General features: G+C 37.6%; 1 protein-coding gene across 1 annotated transcript; it reads right to left on the bottom strand.

Moving 5' to 3' along the window:
• Window positions 1–449: 449 nt before the first annotated feature.
• On the bottom strand, window positions 450–19,886 carry LOC105991385 (disintegrin and metalloproteinase domain-containing protein 25-like). The gene is made up of 3 exons (XM_013024014.1): window positions 17,891–19,886; window positions 6,804–6,877; window positions 450–539 (listed from the first exon to the last, which is right to left on the bottom strand). Exons 1-3 carry the CDS (start codon window positions 19,884–19,886, stop codon window positions 450–452), a joined length of 2,160 nt encoding a protein of 719 aa, XP_012879468.1.
• Window positions 19,887–20,143: the final 257 nt, after the last annotated feature.

A 20,143-nucleotide genomic window follows, 5' to 3' on the forward strand; every position in this document is an offset into this window, starting at 1 on the left:
ATAGTTGTATGGAGGCATTTCTCATCCCACAAGTCATACCATGAGTGCAATTTACCTTGATTGGTGTCACCTCTTCCATTTTTCTCCATCTTTCTCCATTCCCTCCATACCCTCAAGTTGTTTGTGGACTTCTATTTATTTTTGTTGTTGGCATGGGGCTTGAACTCATGGGGACTGGTCCTGTACCTGAGCTTTTCTGCTTAAGTCTAGTGCTCCACCACTGAGCCACAGTTCAACTTCCGGTTTTCAGGTGGTTAATTTATGGTTAACTGGAGTTTGTTGGGCCGCTATGATTAGAGGCATAAGCCACAAGCACCTGGCTTGTCTGTGAGTTCTTAAAGAAATTGCTATTTCAAACCATTTCCCATAGTTTTGAAAATAATGTGGGAAAATTTTAAAAATATTTTTAAAATTCCTTTCCGTGTTCTCCATTGTACAAGGTAAGTTCGCTATCCTTCAGACCCAAGAAACCCCACAAGTAAAATAAGCACAATTTGCTGACTGAAAGATGGAGTGTTGTCACTGGCAGCACAGATCCCCTGGAAGAGGATGGGAATAAACTCAAAAGGTTTGAAATAAGGCTCTTGGTTCTAGGACTCCAAGTTCAGAGGAGAGGGAGCATTTAAGCTTGGAGCTGGAAGTTTTGTGGTCCATGGGTCATAATTTGCAATTGAGAATTTCATGTGTTTAGTAGGTGTTTTGGGTTTCAGAGATTTCCTGTCTTAGGTGAATGACTTCTGCCTCTTCAGAAAACTACATTAAAAATATATTACCCATACATCCCCTCCAACATCTGTTGTAATTAGAGTTCTTGATTATAGCCATTCTAGCTGGGGTGAGGCAGTACCTCAATGTTGTTTTGATTTGCATTTCTTTTATGGTTAGGGAGGTTGAGCATTTCTTCATGTGTCTATTGGCCATCCTTCTTTCCTCTTCGGAGAAGAGGACTTTTTAAGTCTTTAAGTTTGCTTTTTTAAAATTGACTTGTATCTGGCCTTTAATGGCTCACTCATGCCTATAACCCTCGCTGCTACTCAGGAGTCTGAGATCAGAGGATAGTGGTTCAAAGCCAACCTGGGCAGAAAAGTCTGTGAGACTCTTATCTCCAATAAACCACCTAAAAACCAGAAATGGCACTGTGGCTCAAGTGGTACAGTAGTAGCCTTGAGCTGAAGAGCTGAAGGACATTGCCAAGGCCCAGAGTTCAAGCCCCACGACTGACAAAAAAAATTGACATGGATTTTTACTTTGTTATTTCATGATTTTTTTTGGGGGGTCTGGTCATGGGGCCTGAACTCTGGGCCTGGGCACTGTCCCTCAGCTCTTCAGCTCAAGGCTAGCACTTTACCACTTGAGCCACAGCGCCACTTCCGGCTTTTTTCTTTTTGCTTATGTGGTGCTGAGGAATCGAACTCAGGGCCTCAGGCATGCAAGGCAAGCACTCTACCACTGAGCCACTTTCCCAGCCTTATTTCATGATTTTTTTTATGAGTGGTTGTTCAGTGAAAATGGCATTGATGTTTATATTTTGTGTTGGTATAAAATGAGCCTACAATTGTCTTAAATTAATCAGAAAAACTTTGATTCTATGACAGCATAAATTTTGTGGGTAATGGTTAAAACCAAGTTGCCTTTCTGAAAAAAAAAATATTTATATCACCCCCCCATAAAAGAGGAACAAAAGAAAACATATGCCAGAAACTTACTCTGTAAATCTTGATGGACTACTAGTCTCAGTTTGTTTTAACTTTTAATAAAAAATTAAAGTAATATTGGATAATATTAACCCATTTAAAAAATATATTACCCATGCAAAAGAAAAAGGAAATCAATCTAGATGGGAAAGACTTTCCAAAATGCAAAGAAAGTCTCTGAACCTTGAAACAGACAGGGCAAAACTTTCCCTTGTATTTGTCTGTCAAATGGTGGCTTTATGGCAAAGCTGTTGTTGTTGGTGGTGTGGTGTACAAAAACCTTGCATTGTTACATTTTCAAACATGTAAATAATGTACTTCAATCAATTGTTCCCTCCCCCTCACTCTACCTTACCTTCCTCCCTGCTTCCCAGTACAATTACATAAGCTTTCTCTGTTTTTTTTTTAAACACATAAAAGCAACCTATGGTGACCATCTTCATCCTCTTTAGCCCTTGGCAGCCCAAATCCTCCTCTGAAAGGGGCTGCCTCGCCCCTTTCCCAACAACACAGTCTGTTTCTCTGTCTCATATTGATCAACAGCTTTCCTTGAAGTTCTTTATGCTGTTTTCATATACATTTTCAGGGTATCCAGATTATTAAACTTCTTTGTTCCTGGCGCTTTATATTTGAAGGTAGCTAGTGCCCAAATTCAGTTATCAAGAAGACACATCTCACAAAAAGCGCAAATATTAAAATTTATGTTTAAGTAATACAATTGTACTTAAATTGTTTTGGGAAATGAGAAATCTGATACTATCATGATACCTGTCTGGCAGTACTTATCAGTTATTTTTTTATTTGAGCAAAATATGCACAAAACTACACAATATATAGATATATTGGGACATATCATTGGATGATACAGGACTACAAAACTGAATGCTCTATAATTTATGTACAGTGATGCAAGTTATACTTCAAGAATATATACAAATTCATTGGAAATTTTGCATATGAAATGCATATTTTACATGTGTGTGTGCCACTTGTGTGTGGGACTTGAAGTCAGAGCCTAGGCACTGTCCCTGAGCTTTTAATCTCAAGGATACTGCTCCTTCTCTTGAGCCACAGTGTCACTTCTGGATTTTTGATCATTTATTGGCAAAGACTCACAGACCAGCATGCTCAGGATGGCTTAGAACCATGATCTAAATGTCTCAACTTTTGGACTAGCTAGGATTATAGGCATGAGCCACCAGTGCCTGGCTTAAAATGTATGCTTTAGAAAAATTATTGTACATGTTCTCAGATTCATGAGATCAGTAAAGTAACCAGCAATTCAAATATGGAAATTAGGAACTGCTAGACTATTTGTGGGCAGAACACAAGTGGAAAGAGAAATCTGTTCTGAGGGATTTAACATTAGTCCACTATCAACTCTCCCAGCAGTGAAAACAGAAATGAAGATACTAGATTCACGACTTGACTTCGTCTGAGTCCCAGACTAATTTTACTTTGAATTGTTTTTTATTTGATGTTAAATTCTTTGATCATGTCCCAGTGAAATAATTATCCTAGAATCTGTCAGGAAATACAATACTTCTTTGTGAACATTTCTTCATACTAATTTAACAAATAGTTTTATCAGGACAATGTAAAGCCCAGTGGGGCACTTTCTCCTCCCACCATCCCCATACAAACCAGCTTTTAGTCACAGCTTAAATTCATCGAGAAAGCTAATTCCAACTTCTTTAGATCATTTCCCTCTGATCATTTTTCCTCCCAATTCTTTCAGCAGCCTCCCGGAGAATCCTCATAGATTTTGTGTGTCTTCTTTATTACACACAACCTTACTATACCTAATGTCACTGTGTTTAGCTACAAATGTAGACAACACATACAACACCAGTGTTTGGTTTTATTGTTTAACTCACATTCAAAGAAATTTTCATATGCAAATCAAAACAACACTGAGATTTCACCTTACCCTCGTTAAAATGGCCTGCTGTTCTCAAGAAAAAAACAGTAACAAAAGCTGGCAAGGATGCGGTCAAAAGGGAATTCTGATTCACTATTGGTGGGAATGTGAACTTGTTTAACCAATCTGGAAAGAAGAAAGAAGGGTCCTCAAAAAACTCAACATAGAACTACCCTATGACCCAGTAATTCCAATATCTATCCAATAGAACACAAACAGAGTTGTAGTAAAGCCATCAGCACAGCCATAGTCTTTGCAGCACTATTTAGGAAGATATGGAATCAACTCAGATGCTTCTCAATGGACAAAGGGATCAAGAAAATGTGATATATATTTCACACACAATGGAATTTTACTCATCTATTAGAAAGAATGATAATGTACCAATCACAAGGAACTGTAAGACATGAAAATATATTAAGTGAAGTAAGACCCAGAGAAACAAAGGTTGCCTGATTTCTTTCAATGATGCTAGCTATGATGTGCCTAAACATACAAATAAACATATTGGATGGTATGCAAGTGGTTACATATGAATTAACTTAAGTATAACAGACTCTATGAAGAGTTAAAGTAGCATAATCTTTTGGAAAGACTTGGTCGAAGCCCAACAAAATCAACATTAAGAAATGGTTATATCTAAATCTAGGGGATGGGTTGTGAAGAGGAGTGGTATGGACAAATGAAGTGGAGGGCAGGGGAGATAAAGTAGTCAAGAATTCACTGTATATACCACAAAATTAAGAAAAGTAAGGGAAAAGGTGGGCTGAAGGTAGATCTTGAAAGGGTGACACTAAGATGCATTGTATTTAAACTACTTTCTTATATGGAACCTCCTTTGTATAACTATTTAAAGATAATTTAAAAAATAAAGATTAAAAACCTTTCATTACTAACCTATGTCCTATCTTCAATCGTATGCTGTTTTCTACTATCCTAGTCCATACACAACTCTTATTTTCAATTAAATCTTATCCATTAAGTTTACAGAGTAATCCCATGGCTTTGGTTTGCATGTTTTCTGAATTTTAAATTCCATATTATTGTTCTTCTATCCTTACAGAGGAGTTCTAGACTTCCAGTGCTGTCTAGGTTGCTCAAACTAACCTAGATAGATCAGTACTTCTTCCACTTTTACAAACACTGGTGGGAAAATACATCAAAGAATCTGTTCAGAGGGATGGAGTAGAGTGGGAAGTACACAAGATTAAGGTCCTATAACCTGAAAATTCAATCTAGTGACAGAGTAATAATGATGCATTTATCACACACATTTCTGTACTTTAACCCTTGTAAACATTATTTTTCCAAGTTTCTAATTTTCACAAGAATAGATAGGATTCTCAGCTGAAAATTGAATTTGTCATTTTTCAAAAGATGTTTCTACTAGTGAAAGTCACTCTTGGTAGTTCAGTTTTTAAAAGCAAGTTTTCTACATGGGGCATTTCAAGGTTTGATAATTTTCATATTATTGCCTTGTCATTATTCATCGGTGTCAAGGACATTTTGTCTGAATATACTGAGAATCACATACAGGTTTCTTTTCTCATGTTAACAGAACACAACAAAATACTTTGAATACTTGCTAAGGTATGTAGTTATGACAGAGAAGTTTATATCACAAAATGCCGAGAAAAATGGTGAGAAAAAAATTTTGAGTACGACTTCTTAATTTATTTGTTTCAAAAAATATAGACCTTAACCAAGTTGGGTTCGTTCCTGGAATGGTAAGGTAGATTAAGATACATAAGTGAATAAATTCAGTACAGAGTATAAACAGAAGATAATCATATGATAATTTCCACTGATATGTAGAAAGCTTTCAACAAAACTTCAATTATTTTTTATTAATGCTCTGGAGAACCTAGGGAACAGTAAGAATGTTCCTCAATACAATGAAGGGTATATATGACAACTAATAGCCAACTATATAATGAAGAAGATAAGGAAAACTAAAATAATTTCACTTAAAAAGAATCCAGTTTTAGGGAGGCTGGGAAGGGATGGGAAGGGGGAAATAAAAGATAAAAAAATAATAAAAATAAAAAAATTAAAAATTAAAAAAAATCCAGTTTTAGTTAATTAACTAATTAATAAATTTTATTTATTTTTAATTTTTGTTATTTATTTATTTTAAGTTAATTTAAAATTTAAATTTTCTTTTTTATTTATTTTTATATTTATTATTTATTATAGTTTTCCTTTTTCTCTCCACTCTTTTTAAAAAAATTTAACGCTATGTACTGCCTGTATTTACTCAAACAACTTCTTGAAATTTAATAATTTCTTATACTTGGATGTCCTTCCTGATATGATTTTCTGATACTACATGTTTTTTTCCTGCTGTGTTTTTGCTTATCATTAATTTGGAGTGTTCATAGTTTTGTAATGGCTAAGCCTGTTTTATGATGAATTCTCTTGAGACTGAACTTAAACAATACAAATCCATTAGAATATAATTCTAAAATGTCCTTTTATAAGTTAGTCATAGAAGCACATATCCAAAAATGCATACTATTACAGTGTTTTACACTATGATTCTAGATGCCACTGCCCCTTACGATGTTACATTGCTATTCATAAAGTGCTGTGGTGTTACAGTGATAATTACCTTCTTCTCACCAAAACCCTTAGAGGTTACTTAGAATTTAATTGTGTTTTCCAAAATTAGGAGTAACAACACATTAAAAACTTTAGTGCTCCTTCAAAATAAAGGCAAATGATAATAGATAGACTTCCACCAAATCTTGTCATTTTGTACAGTATTTTGGTGTGTGTGTTCCTGTACAAGTTATTTGTACTTCAATTTTTAGAGTAAAATGCCTGAACGACTTACCAACAGATGAAGGGATGAATTCCATTATATCTACTAATGATAACCTGTTCTATGGCTTATTGGATGCAACTGTCCCATGAACACTGAGTTGTTTTTACCTTCTTGAGCCCATGCATGAGCGAGAAACATAAATTCCCTTTTTCAGTTGTCTCTCATTGGATTAAGTCCTAGATTTAGTTCCCTTCCAACAGCAGCCTCTCAGTCTACCAAACTTGGCAAGTAGCTAATAGTCCTCCCCATTGTGACTCCGTCATCTCAACCAAACTTAGTCTGTACTTCTTCCTGCCCCAAGAGTGTCACCTACGTACTACGCTGCAGTAACTGTGCGATATGAATAAATTCATTTTCTTACTTCCACTCGGAGGAAGAGATCAGGTAAACGAAGAAAGGGAAGCAGCAGCCAGGATTTCAGAGTAAACGCCATAGCTTCATTAAAAGCACATAAGAACTATTTTTTGTCTTAGGCCTCGCATTCTCATCTCAGGTGCAACTTTAAGTAAAAAAGGGGAACAGTGTTCTCCTTTGATATTGCCTACCAGTTCTCCATGTTTTACCATGTAAAGAAGTTTTAGAAGAGAGACTTATTCCATAGAGTATAAAATGTGTTTGGTGAGACAAATTTTTATCTCAAGGAAGGGTACTTGTCATGCAATGATTGTGGGACAGAAACGACTATCTTCTGGAGAGATATGCAGGCATCATTGTCCCGTGTTTGAAGTAAACTCCAGACCACTGAGAGCTGAGAGTAGCAAGCCAACCTTGAAGCTTCTGGGCCCATGCGATAAAACAATGTACCAGCAAGAGTGATTAATGTATCAGGTGCCAGAACATAGGGATACATTTATTCTAAGGGCATTTTGAACCAAATCCAACCTTTTTAGTTTACCATAAATTCCCACATGTCAAAATCCCAGAGGGTCTCTGGTATAAGGTACACCTGAGTTTCTCTTTCTCAACTTGCTTGTTGCTTGCTCAATAAAGTTCTGCTTGGTTTTCTTACCATAACAACTTGTCCTGAACTCTCACTGTGCATTTAAATGCAAGAACTTGGGGCAAAACCTTGAGTAGATGGTTCTTGTTTCTAAGAGGAATCTCCACAGTCCCTCACATGACACATTGGCAGCTCTTTATGTTCTTCATATGTAGTATTGACATTTTCCACTGTGTACTTTTGCTGATTCGGCTGTTCTGGTTTCGGTGTACTTCCAATACTGAATTATATTGTGGGCTACTCAAAGCTCTTCATCTTCCCATATAAATTTCAAGATCATTTAATTCTCTGAGGAATTCTCACATCACTAATCATCTGCTTCTCAGGTTCTTATGCAGATACAGTTCATACACTTCACTGTATTTGTTGCTGAAAACCTGCTGCCTACAATGACAGACAAATCTAGAAGACAGTGCTGCATGAAAAATAAAATGTAATAAATTACTAAATCATGTGCTGATCATTTTGAAGGCAGACAGTTTTAGAACACTGTTGTTTAAGCAAGCTGTATGGGTTACATTTCACAGGCTAGTTACAAAGTTGGCCTGCTACCTAGATGTCAAAGTCTGGTGTAACATACACCAGAGTATGTCTTTCTCTGCTTGCTTGTTGTTTGCTTAATAAAGCTCTGCCCAATTTTCTTACCATAACAAGATGTCCTGAACTATCCCTGTGCATTTAAGTTCAAGGAATTGGGGCAAAACCTTGAGTGGATGGTTCCTATTTCTAAGGGGAATCCTTCACAGACCCTCACCTGCTGCAAGTGACAGCTCTTTATGCTCCTCATGTGCAGTATGGACATTTTTCACCTGCAAACTTTTATTCATACTGCTGCTCTGTTTACTTCCAATACTGAGCTATATTGTGGAATACTCAAAGCGTGGACTTCAAGTTCAGTCACAGCACTAATTATCTTTTGTTAGAGGTGTATGAATTACTCAGGTAAAGGTTGTATGTGCATATAAGATTGCTTGATTTGTTGGAAACAGATTTCCAACAAAATCAGTAGAAGAGAGAACAGAAGAAGAAACAGTATAATAGCAAGTAATTTCGTAGGTCATGTGCTGATGATTTGGAATATAGACAGTTTTAGAAGACTACTTAGCAAGTTGTATGGGTCTGTCACAATCGCTAGTTATATGGCATCATCTGGATATCACCTGTGGTAGAGAGAAGGTTTACTATATCCCCAAAGCCCCCTTTTACAGAGATACATATTTACATAAGAAAACAGTATTTTTTAAAGTAAAAAAAGTATAGGCCAGGTACTAAAGGCTCAAACCTACAATCCTATCTCCTCATGAGGTTGAGATCTGAGGATGGAAGCCAGCAGGCCAGAAATGTCCCTGTGATACTCTTCTCTCTAATAAACACTCAAAAAAGCCCAAAGTGCTGCTGGCTCAAATGGTAGAGAGAGAGCCTTGAGCACAAAAAGGCCCAAGGATTGCCCCCAGGTCCAGAGTTCAAGCCCCAAACCCAGGAAAAAAATTAAACAAACCAAGTGGAACAAGAAAAGAAAAACCAGAGATCAAATCACCAGCAAGATATGTTGCGATTTTAAGCACACGCGAGCATGTGCATGCACACACACACACACACACACACACACACACACACAGAGTTATGTAAATGTGCATGTAACTTCTTTACATACTTTGGTGTTTAATGTATAAATACTCTCCCATACAACACACACATATATATAGTATGTCATAGCATGTAAATATGAAAGAAACAGAACATGAGAGAAAGATCCACTAAAATACTAGGAAGTATCAATAGAATACTTTTATGTTTTAAGTTAAACTTGGCTTATTTTTTATACAACAGGGATTCATTCAACATGTCACACACACACACACACACACACAAACACATATATATATAGGCATACATACACACAATAATTGATTAGATTTACCCTCTTCATCTCCTTCATCTCCTCTCCTCTTTCCTAAACAAATTCAATACTTCACTGTTCAGTTTTCATACACATACATGAAATATTTTGATTTTACTCACCCTCCTTAATTCTCTCTTATCCCTTCTTCTGAAAAACCTGATACTCCAAGGAGAACATGACTCACAGTCCTAACTGTATAAATATATAAGTGTATAAGTGCCTGTTAATTGGTGGGGGGGCTTCATCATGGCTCTTCACACATGCATGTATTGAGCTTCAATCAGGTTGTCCTGTCCCTACTTGCTAATATTCAAGAACTTCCTTAAGTTTTATCTTACATCTTCATTTTGAGATGCAATGTGCTTCAGTATTGTTTGCCCTCTAACATTCTTCCCCGCCCAACTCCCCTTCTAACTCCCACAAACAATCCTGCAAGGTAATAAATTATACAAACTCACTCACTCTCACACATACTTTTTGAACTCAGGATCTGAGCACTCTCCCTTAATTTCTTTCCTCAAGGCTAGTGCTGGACCATTTGAGCCACAACAGCCAACAGCTCCACTCCCCGCTTTTTGGTGGTTAATTAGACATAAAAGTCCCAATGCCTTTGCTGCCCAGGCTGGTATTGTACTGAGAGCCTCAAATCTCAGCTTCCTAAGTACCTAGGATGTAAACCACCAGTGCCTGGCTTCCCACATTTTTGTTTCTATATAATAATTTTATTTATTATTTAAAATAATCACTCTTCAATAAATTTTAACTCAGTTCATTACTGTGCATAATGAAAAGTGCTATAATTTTTTAAAATTTTATTTTATTGTCAAGGTAATGTAGAGGAGTTACAGTTATATACATAAGGTAACGAGTACATTTCTTGTCCAACATTGTTACCCCCCCTCATTTTTCTCTAACTTTTCCTCCTCCTCCAACCACACCTCCAAGTTATAAAGTTCATTTCCAACATATTGTCTTGTGAGTATTAAAACCAGAAATACAGTCCTTTTAAATAATGACAACCCCACAGTGGAAGACACTATTTCTTTGGAATTCTGGTCTATCTGATTACTATTCATTGCTTCTGGTATTATGGCTACTTAATATCTCATTTGCTATGGTGAGCTGCATTGTGAAGGAAATATCAGGTTGACCTGAGGCTTTCCACTTAAAGCATATGGAAGGCACTGATGAATCTTTTCTTTCTGTTAGCTTGTAGGTAGATAATATGTTTTCTTAAATTTCTCTAAGTCTTCTTAGGACTTCAAGTTTTTTCCTTACTCTCTTCTTTTTTTGTGTTTCTTTTCGTTTCCACATCAGAATGAATATACAAATTTGTGAATTTTAATTCAAAGACAACTTTTGTGTGTAGGTATTCAAATCATTTTGCTTGTGCCTTTTGGCTTGGTTTGTATGGTTTGGGGGGGGGAGATGTATGTGTGATAGGCAGACTATTTTAATCTTTTAAATATACATTTTGGTGCTTTACATAATGAGATTTGTTCATAGTGGATCAATGAACCATCTCTTATAGGCAATTTTGTTGAAAATAAAAGTTTCTCTTTGATTCTAAAAAAAAGGCATTTGAAACCTTGACTTGGTATTAATTTAGGGTTAGAGATAGGAATCTAGTTTCAATCTTCCATATGTGGACATCCAGTTTTCCCAGCACCATGTGTTGAAAAAACTGTATTTTCTCCAATTATTTGGCATCTTTTGGCTATCTTTCTCCAATCATTTGACATCTTGTTTGTGTGTGTGTGTGTGTGTGTGTGTGTGTGTGTGTGTGTGTGTGTGTGTGTGTGCCCATCCTGGGGCTTGAACTCAGGGCCTGAGTGCTGCTCTGAAGCTGCTTTTGCTCAAGACTAGTACCCTTCCACTTGAGTCATAACACCACTTCCAGCTTGTTCTGAGTAGTTTACTAGAGATGAATCTCTTGGACTTTCCTGCCCAGTCTGGCTTTGAACTGTAATCCTCAGCTCTCAGCCTCCTGAGTTGCTAGGTAGGATGACAGGCATGAGCCACCACGGCTCTTGCTTTGTTTTGTGATCTTTTGACAGAAAATTGGATGTCAACAGAGGAGGCGGTAACAATGTCCAACAAGGTATATACTCATTACCTTACTCATGTAACCATAACTCCTCTGTACAGCATCTTTATAATAAAGTAAAATTTAAAAATTGAATATTTGTAGCTACTCTCATTTATTCATATTCCATTTTGATCCTTTGTCCTCTGGGCTTTTTGCTAGTACCATGCTATTTTTGTTTACTATGATTCTTCAGTGTAATTTGAAATGTGGTATTGTGATACCTCCATTGTCACTATTTAGTCAAGATTGCTTTATCTACTTAAGAGTCTTTTGTGCTTCTATATGAGTTTTAGTACTGAATTTTCTATTTCTGTGAAGAATAATATTAGAATTTTGATGAGTGTGCATTGAATCTGTAGATTGCTTTACACTATGTAACCATGTTTATTCTATTGATTTTTTACTAGTGATTGAGCATGGCAAGTCTTTCTTTGTTCTGGTGTCTTCTTCAATATCCTTCAAGATCTTGTATTTATCATTGCAGAGACCTTTTACCTTCCTGTTTTTTCTGATTACTAGATAATGTTTTTGAGATTGTTTTGTATAAAATTATGTTTATTGTTGGTATACACAAAAGGTACTGATTTTGTATTCTTCAGTATTGTCAAAGTTGTGTGGGAACTTTGAGGTGGAATCTTTATGATCGGTTAAGTGTAAGATCATATAGGGATAATTTGTCTTCTTATTTGGATCCCTTTTATAGTTTCCATTGCCTCTAACTTTGTTCTGGCTAAGAATTCCAGTACCATATTGAATAGAAATCAAAAGACAGAATATCCATGTTTCATGCCTGACTTTAGGGAAACCATTTCAGTTTTGCTCAGACTTCTTACAGTGTAGTTTCTAGGTTTTTCAGAAAAATGCTGATGTACTTCTATTATTGTTTCTTCAGAGTTTTTATCATAAAGGTATTAAATTTTGAAAGAAGCCTTTTCATATCAACTGAGATGATCGTGTGATCCTTGATCCTATTTATGTGTTGCATTACATTTATCCATTTACATATATTGAACCACACTTGAATTTATGGAATAAAACAGTTTGATCATGTTATATGATCTTTTTAATGTGTTGTTGAATTTGTTTTTCAAGAATTTCATGAGAAATTTTGCATCTAAAGTTATCAGAAGGACTAGACTACTCTGTAATTTGTGTGTGTGTGTGTGAATGAATGTAAAATGTACTTTATAGGTTTGGTGATGTTCCTTCTCTTTCTAGAAGTTTGAAGAATTTTTGATATTAGTTGTTCTTTAAATATCTGGCAGAATTTAGCATTGAATGTGTTGTGCTCTGGATTATTCTTTATGCCTTCTTATTACATCAATTTAATTTTCCTTGTTATAAAAGTGTTAGGTGGTTCAAAATATAGGTAGAAATTTATTTGTTTCTATATTTTCCAGTTTGCTGGCAAAAAGATTTTAACATACTTATTTTTTCAAAAAAAATCCCACCATTTTTTGGGGGGTTGGGAAGGTGGCTCAGTGGTAGAGCTCTTGCCTTGCATGCCTGAGGCCCTGGGTTCGATTCCTCAGCATCACACAAGCAAAAAGAAAAAAGCCGGAAGTGGCGCTGTAGCTCAAGTGGTAGAGTGCTAGCCTTGAGCTGAAGAGCTGAGGGACAGTGCCCAGATCCAGAGTTCAGGCCCCACGACCGGACCCCCCACCCCCCAAAAAAATCCCACCATTTTGTTACATTGATTCTATATATCTATGTATCTATCTGCCAATAGTTCCTATTATATTATTTGCTTTCCTAATTTTATTCTTTTTTCTTATTTATTTTTTTGCAATCAACGTTTAAAAGTTGTGTTTAAGCCGGGCGCCGGTGGCTCACGCCTGTAATCCTAGCTACTCAGGAGGCTGAGACCCGAGGATCACGGTTCAAAGCCAGCCCAGACAGGAAAGTCCATGGGCCTCTTATCTCCAATAAACCACTAGAAAACCGGAAGTGGCGCTGTGGCTCAAGCGGTAGAGAGCTCGCCTTGAGCTGAAGAGCTGAGGGACAGCGCCCAAGCCCAGAGTTCAAGCCCCACAACCAACCAAAAAAAAAAAAAGTTATCTTTAAGTAGTTGTATAAAGAGGTTTTATTCAATGAGCTAGTTTGTGAGTATAATGCATCTTGATCAATGTCACCTCTTTCATCATTCTCTTCCATTTCTCCCAATTCCACTCCTCCCAAAATTTACCTGGCTCTACTTTCACATCAGTTTATTGAATATTAGGGCTACATTCACCCAGCCTTCATCTCTCTATTTGTCTGCCCAAATCGCCTTGACTTCACACCCTCACTCAGACAATACATATTCCAGATTCTTGGTTTTCATTGTGTTAAAATGTAAACTCCTGTCTCTCTTCTTTCTTTCCTTCTCTGTCTCCCTCTTTCACTCATCCCTCTCTCCTTCCCTTCTTTCCCCACTCTACCTCCTTATCAATCTCCTTCCCTTTCTTTCTCCCTTCCTTCCTTCTCTTTTTCTTTCATTCTCCTTCTCCCTCTTATCCTCCAACTTTCAGTCCCTCCATTCCTTCCTCTCTCTTTCATTCTCAATCTCCTTCCCTCTTTCTCCTTTCTTTCCTTTTTATTTCTTCTTTCTCTTTCTTCTCTTCCTTCTTTCCTCCCTCCCTTTTCTTTTCCTTCCTTCTTTCCTTTTTTCTCTTTCGTTCTCCCTTTCTTTCCCTTTCCTTTTCTATTTCTTTCTCCTTCCTTCCTTCCTTTTTCTTTCTTTATTTCTCTCACTCTCTCTTTTCTTTCTCTTTCTTTTCTTTCTACTCAGGAACTTGTAGTCTCTTGGTTTTTCACAAAATCACTCCCCTTCCCCAACACTTCAACTACATCTTTGTGTTGTTTTTTGCTGGTCCTTGGATTTAACAGTCTCTCTGATTGGTCTGCTTGTGCTGGCTTCTGATTTGAAACCTCAGTTCTCAGTCATCTGAATAACTAGGATTTCAGGCATGAGCCACTAGCACTGAGCTTATTTCTTTCTGAATTTGCTTTTGGTTTGTAATTGTGTTCTTCTAGAGATATGAGGTACATTATTAGGCTATTTATTTTGTAACTCTGAATTGGATTTATTTATTTATTTTTTTGTTGGTCATGGGGCTTGAACTCTGGGCCTGGGCGCTGTCCCTCAGCTTTTCAGCTCAAGGCTAGCACTCTACCGCTTGAGCTACAGCGCCACTTCTATCTCTGAATTTTTAAAAGTAAGAACTCAGAATTGTTTTCTTTCAGCACAGCATTTTCTCTTTTCCAGTGTTACTGTTAAGTTGACCATTTGTGTTCAATTCTGGAGATTTTTTTTCAAAGCATAATCTCTGTCTCAATTTTTTAAAATAAAGATACTATCTTTAGGCAGTTGTACAAAGGAAATGCCATTCAACAAAGCAGTTTATGAATACAATGCTTCTTGATCAGTGTCACCCCTTTTTATCATTCTCCTTCACCCCTTCCAACCCTACCACTTCTCTTAATTTTTTTGGTAGGATATGCGTTGAATTTTATGGCTTCCTGCTCTTCCTTCTTCCTCTTTTCATTAGTCTACCTCCTTCTCCTGGGTACACCTTCCCACCTTTTGAGTGCCCGGGACTTTTCTTTATGAGAAAGAAAGCAGGAATTTTGAAAAACTTTCTTAACCGCATCCTAGAATTCTGCGCAGAACTATCATTTTTCTTTTTGTAGCACCAGTCAATGAGTTTTCCAAATCCTTTTGCAATTGCAGTATAAGTTCTGCATGTAATGAAAATATTCTTTTTCGTCTTACCTTAGGTGGCCACAAAAGCCACATGACATCTTGAAAGATTTGCAGCTTAGGTATTTTAGGTATTTATCCTAAAGCTATCTTGAATTATCACTTAAATGTGTACCTTTTAGGTTTTAGGGCATGAACCCATTTCTGCAAGCTCACTGTAGAAGTGTGGATCACACGTGTGGGTTTTCCTTGAGTTTACAATAGCTAGGAAATTTCTCATTGCTATCTGGCAGAACCACCCATAGTTTCTATATTACTGAAATTATTTTTGGCTATGATAATAATCACTTTTAGTATTTTCCTTGTCATCTTTGCTGAGCCCTCATGAGAATCAATCTTAATTCTCTTTATTGGTAGTTCCCACAAATTCCTCCAGCCTCCACTTAGTATCTAGCCCCCAAGATGTCCAATAACTAAGTAGTTTATTACAATGGCAAGTCCTAATACAGTTTAAAAACCTCATTCTCTTTTCTTGGGTTAGAACAGAACTCCTATCTTCTGCATCATTTATGGCAGCAAGAAATTACTCACAGTTTTAGAAGGAAGGAATTCCAAGACTGTGTTGATGCAGCCCCTTGAGAGACTATGGTGCTTCTCTTCATAATGACAGGCAGAAGTACAGCAGGTGCATGGGAGAGCAGGACCTCTCTTTATAACCAGGGGACACCTATACCATCCGCTCATGTGGTTATAGTAGCCTTAGTCCATCATAAAAGTCCTGCCTAAATAAACTTTTAGAGCCTCAACTCCCAATTGTTCTACAATGAAATAATTTGACATTCAATTTCGATATGATTTTTGAGGAGCCATTCAAACCAAAACTGTATGAAGAGAGATATTGTGCTGATGGTAGGTCATTGTGCATTAAAACCACCATAAAATTTCCATGTGGTTCCACAAGAAATCCTCTGCTATTTCCTCTGTGTACAGACTAAAGAAATGATTGCCCATTCCCATTGTTTTTTTAGTTAGGTCAGAGGTGATTTTTCAGTATGTCTGGGACTAATTCTCTTTACTTTGAGAGTATTGCTTAAGATATGAGCCTGAAGACTTTCATTTGAGTGCATATTTTTATTTACACAGGCCTAAAACATCATGGAAGTTAACCTCTATAATCTAAAACTTTACTATGTAGCTCTCCAAGTTCTTATCAAATGCCAAATTTTAAAAAAATAAAAAAAATGTCCTCTTAGAGAAACCATGCTTTTACATGGGAGAAGCCTTGTTTTCTGTTCTGACAATATGGGTTATGAAGAGATGCCATTTAAAAAAATTTAGGCTTGGCAGCAGCATCCTACTAAGCCATCAAATTCAACAAATGTAACTTGATGGAAAATAATGAAAATTGAAGGACCAAAAACTTCTATCTCATGATTGTAGGGTTAGATTTCATTCAGAGGGTTGGTATTTCTCTTCCTAATTGAGATCCTCTCCTCTCCCTGGGCCAGACCACATCTTCAATTCCCATGTATGTGGCAATACAAGAGGGGAAATATGAGAGATCACTCATCACCTCCTCTCAGAATTATTTTTGGTTCATATGCTCCTGCTTAAGCTTCTCTGTCTCTACATTACTGTTAAGTATTGTTGTAAGGTTTAGGTGTGTTTTGGGTTTCTGTTTCACTGAAAATAGAAGACGCATAAATTCGGGACCGTCAAATCCAGAGTTCTGAATATGTCACAATCTCCTAGGACCCCAAAATTCAGATGAGAAGGTATAGCTAATGGTTGTGTTATATCACTGGGGCTGGTGACAGTACTGGTTCTCGTGTGTGTGTGTGTGTGTGTGTGTGTGTGTGTGTGCGCAAGCTGGAAGACACTGCCACTAGCAGGTAGAGTGCTGCTATTGAAGGTACGTTGCTATGAACTCTCCCTGTGGCCCGAATGTTCTTCTAGCACCGATAGGAGCAGAAATTACAATAAAGATGGATACAATGGAAATGGAATTTGAGAGTCCCTTCCTACTGTGACAAATTAGAGAGAAAATAGAATTGAAAGACATCACATGAAAGTCCACAAACTAAAAAGAGATTGAAAGAGGAGGGGAGAAACATGCATTGGCGAGACAGGTTTGCTTGTGAAACTAAAGGCAAGAATTTTAATAAAAACAAGCAATAAGATGCTTAAAATAATGAACAGGCAAAATATGTTAGGGCTCACTTTTTATTGACATTTCTGATGGTGCAAGTTGTGAGCTTTCTGGACCATTCTGTCAGTGGTTTCTGACACAGGCAGTACGATTTCTACTGCAAGAATACTAAAAGCCAATTCGTAGGAAACTTCACTGAGGATTTTTTCAATTGCAAAATTTGGCTCACTGCCCTTCATGAAGATTGGACAATGGAGATCTTCTTTTTAGGTAATGTTTGAACACAGAGCTCTTACTTCTTGAAGGTTTTTTTTTTTAAAAAAAAAATTCCCACAGGTGATCTTTGAAACCTTTTGTTCTTCTCTCATGAGTGAAATGTTATTCTCAGGTGGTATTTCAAAAATTTGCACTTCTGTCTAATGTTATATTATTTGCGCCCTCTTCAAATACACAATGGATAAAGCAATAAGCAAAATGAAAAAAGTAAAGAGAAAAATTGGTACTAAGTAAAAGTTTCTCTTCACAGTTCTCGTCGTTTCTTCTTCTTCTTCTTCTTCTTCTTCTTCTTCTTCTTCTTCTTCTTCCACTTCCACTTTCTCAGGAGCTGGGCCACTATCAACACTACCTCCATAGCCTTGCAACTCACAGAATGGCGGACTCCACCCATAGTTGCAATGGCAGTGATGTTTGTTGTTGCAGATACCTTGCAAATTGCAGTACGTTGGTGAACACTCACTCTCCCAAGTGGGTTTTGGTACACATTTCCTCTTGAGGCACATATGTCCCTCACCACATTCTGTCCCATCTTTGATTTCACCAAGATCTGGTGCGGACATCCCCCAATGGAAGTCAGTACCCCAGCAATTGAAGTCATTGATGCGATCCCAATGAATACTATAATGCTCTTCCAAAACAGGGATATTTAACACGTTGTCACATTGAACTCTTCCACAGAGGATATCTGAGATCCTGCAGCTTACGTACCTATTGGTATAGACACCGCAGTTTCCAGAACGGTCTCCTTTGGTGTTGATGTGTCGGTAGCAAGTCTCATTTGCATTTCTGGCCTTTTCACCAAAAATCTTCTGACATTGTTTGTCTCGGTCATTGCATCTATTTTCATAGCAATAGCCAGTGTCCAAGCAAGGGGAGCCATCTATCATAAACACATCATCTGGGCAATCTGGCCATGTACCGTTACACCACTCTGGAAGATCACAATGGTTTTCCTGTTCTCTGCACAGTGTGCCTGAAGGCAGGAAGTGACAGTCCTTGCAACAGAGCCCACTAGCACATTCGGACCCAGCTGTTAGAGTGCAGTTTGCCAGACAGCACGGGTCTGTTTCACACATTTTTTTAGACCCACAGTCACACTCCTCTCCATCATCAATTACACCATTCCCACATAGCTGAAATTTATATAGGCGTGATGAATCTGCTGGCAAGCGCAGACAGTGCTTTTGTCTGTAAGTCTGTACAAGTGAAGCATAGCTGCAGTTGCTAAATTTTACGGAAGGATTTTGTGCTGGAGCCATGATGCAGTCTCTCTGTCCACAGGAACAATACCTTCCATCATGAGCCATGCCCAAACCGTGACTCATCTCATGTGCAACAGTGTTTGATGCAGCAACCAAATTCTCGCCAAGCAGCCGTTCGACTCCACAACTATAAGGCATACATACACCTCCAACATACGCTTTACCAAGAAACATACCAAAATTTTGGTTTATTAAGAGATGTGCCGCATCACTTCTTATACGACGGTCCAATCTACCTTCCTTCCAATCACAAAACTTATCTAAGAGATGACCTGTATTAGTTCCTGATACAAAATTTTGAGTAGTCCACACTTCAACTGCAATTAAATTAATCTCAAGATCAATTGCAGCAAAAATTTTACCTATTTCATTAAGAACGAAAAACACATCTTGTAAGACATGTGTAAGATTCCTATGCCGATAATTGTATCGTTGATTATCAACAATAAGTATAAGTTCAAGAAAGGCTCTGTGGGTCCACCAGCCTTCATAACCGCTTTGCCTCATAAAGTTATCATTCTGTTGAAACTTCAATTGGTTTTCTATTTCTTCTTCTGTCAATGCACATCTCAAGGGGTGTGAATTTTCCTCCTCAGTGTTTGTCTTATAAACCACATGTTCAAAGCTGTTAGAAGGGATCTTGGGCTTGATTTCATATTGTATATCATTGACTTGTATTGTTCCTTGAAAGCCCCCAAAGCAGGTGTTAATAGCCACCATGGACCTTTCATTTCCTTCTACATAACCCTGATAATAGCAGTCATTCTGGATGTAAGGCCAGTCCTCAAGGAGATCCCCCTTGTCTGTGTATGTGAACACAGAGAAACGTCTGGAAATCAACAGCTTCTTGGCCTTCATGTGGACAATGTGTCTCTGACCCCCAAAGTACAGGCTGTAAGACAGCCATCCTCGAGTTTTTGTTTCTCTGCCAGTGCCAGCTACCTTCAAGGGTATCACCACTTCTGGGGGGTTTTCATATTGAGCCTGCCCAGTCTGAGGCCATTCAGAAAGGCAGAGAGACAGCTCAAACCAGAGCTGCAGGACAGTGATCCACATATACAGCATGTTCTTCAACTCTGCCATCATGGGATATGAGGAGATCAAAGAAGAGAGAGGGCAGTGGCAGGGGTGGCCTGTCTCTACCGTTTGTCTTGGTTGTGTGCAGTGTGCATTTATACAAGTTTCCCTTCTGTCAGAATCAATCCTTCAGAACAGCAGACTAAAATAAGAAAGAAACAGAATGTTCAGATAGTGGTGAGTCAATTGTAAGCAGAGCAGGGTGGAGGAGAGCAAACAAGCTATGGCTTAGAGTAGATTTTCCTTTAGTCCAAGCCATTCTC

Source organism: Dipodomys ordii, unplaced genomic scaffold (genome assembly GCF_000151885.1).
Source record: "Dipodomys ordii isolate 6190 unplaced genomic scaffold, Dord_2.0 Scaffold4, whole genome shotgun sequence".
Classification (NCBI taxonomy): domain Eukaryota; kingdom Metazoa; phylum Chordata; class Mammalia; order Rodentia; family Heteromyidae; genus Dipodomys; species Dipodomys ordii.

Coding starts and splice junctions, on each gene's coding strand:
- LOC105991385 (XM_013024014.1), bottom strand. CDS start 19,886: ATGGCAGAGTTGAAGAACATGCTGTATATGTGGATCACTGTCCTGCAG. Junction 6,878..17,890: donor TGAGTTGCAAGGCTATGGAG/GTAGTGTTGATA, acceptor CTTTTAATGAAG/CTATGGCGTTTACTCTGAAA. Junction 540..6,803: donor ATCTCTTCCTCCGAGTGGAA/GTAAGAAAATGA, acceptor ATCCTCTTCCAG/GGGATCTGTGCTGCCAGTGA.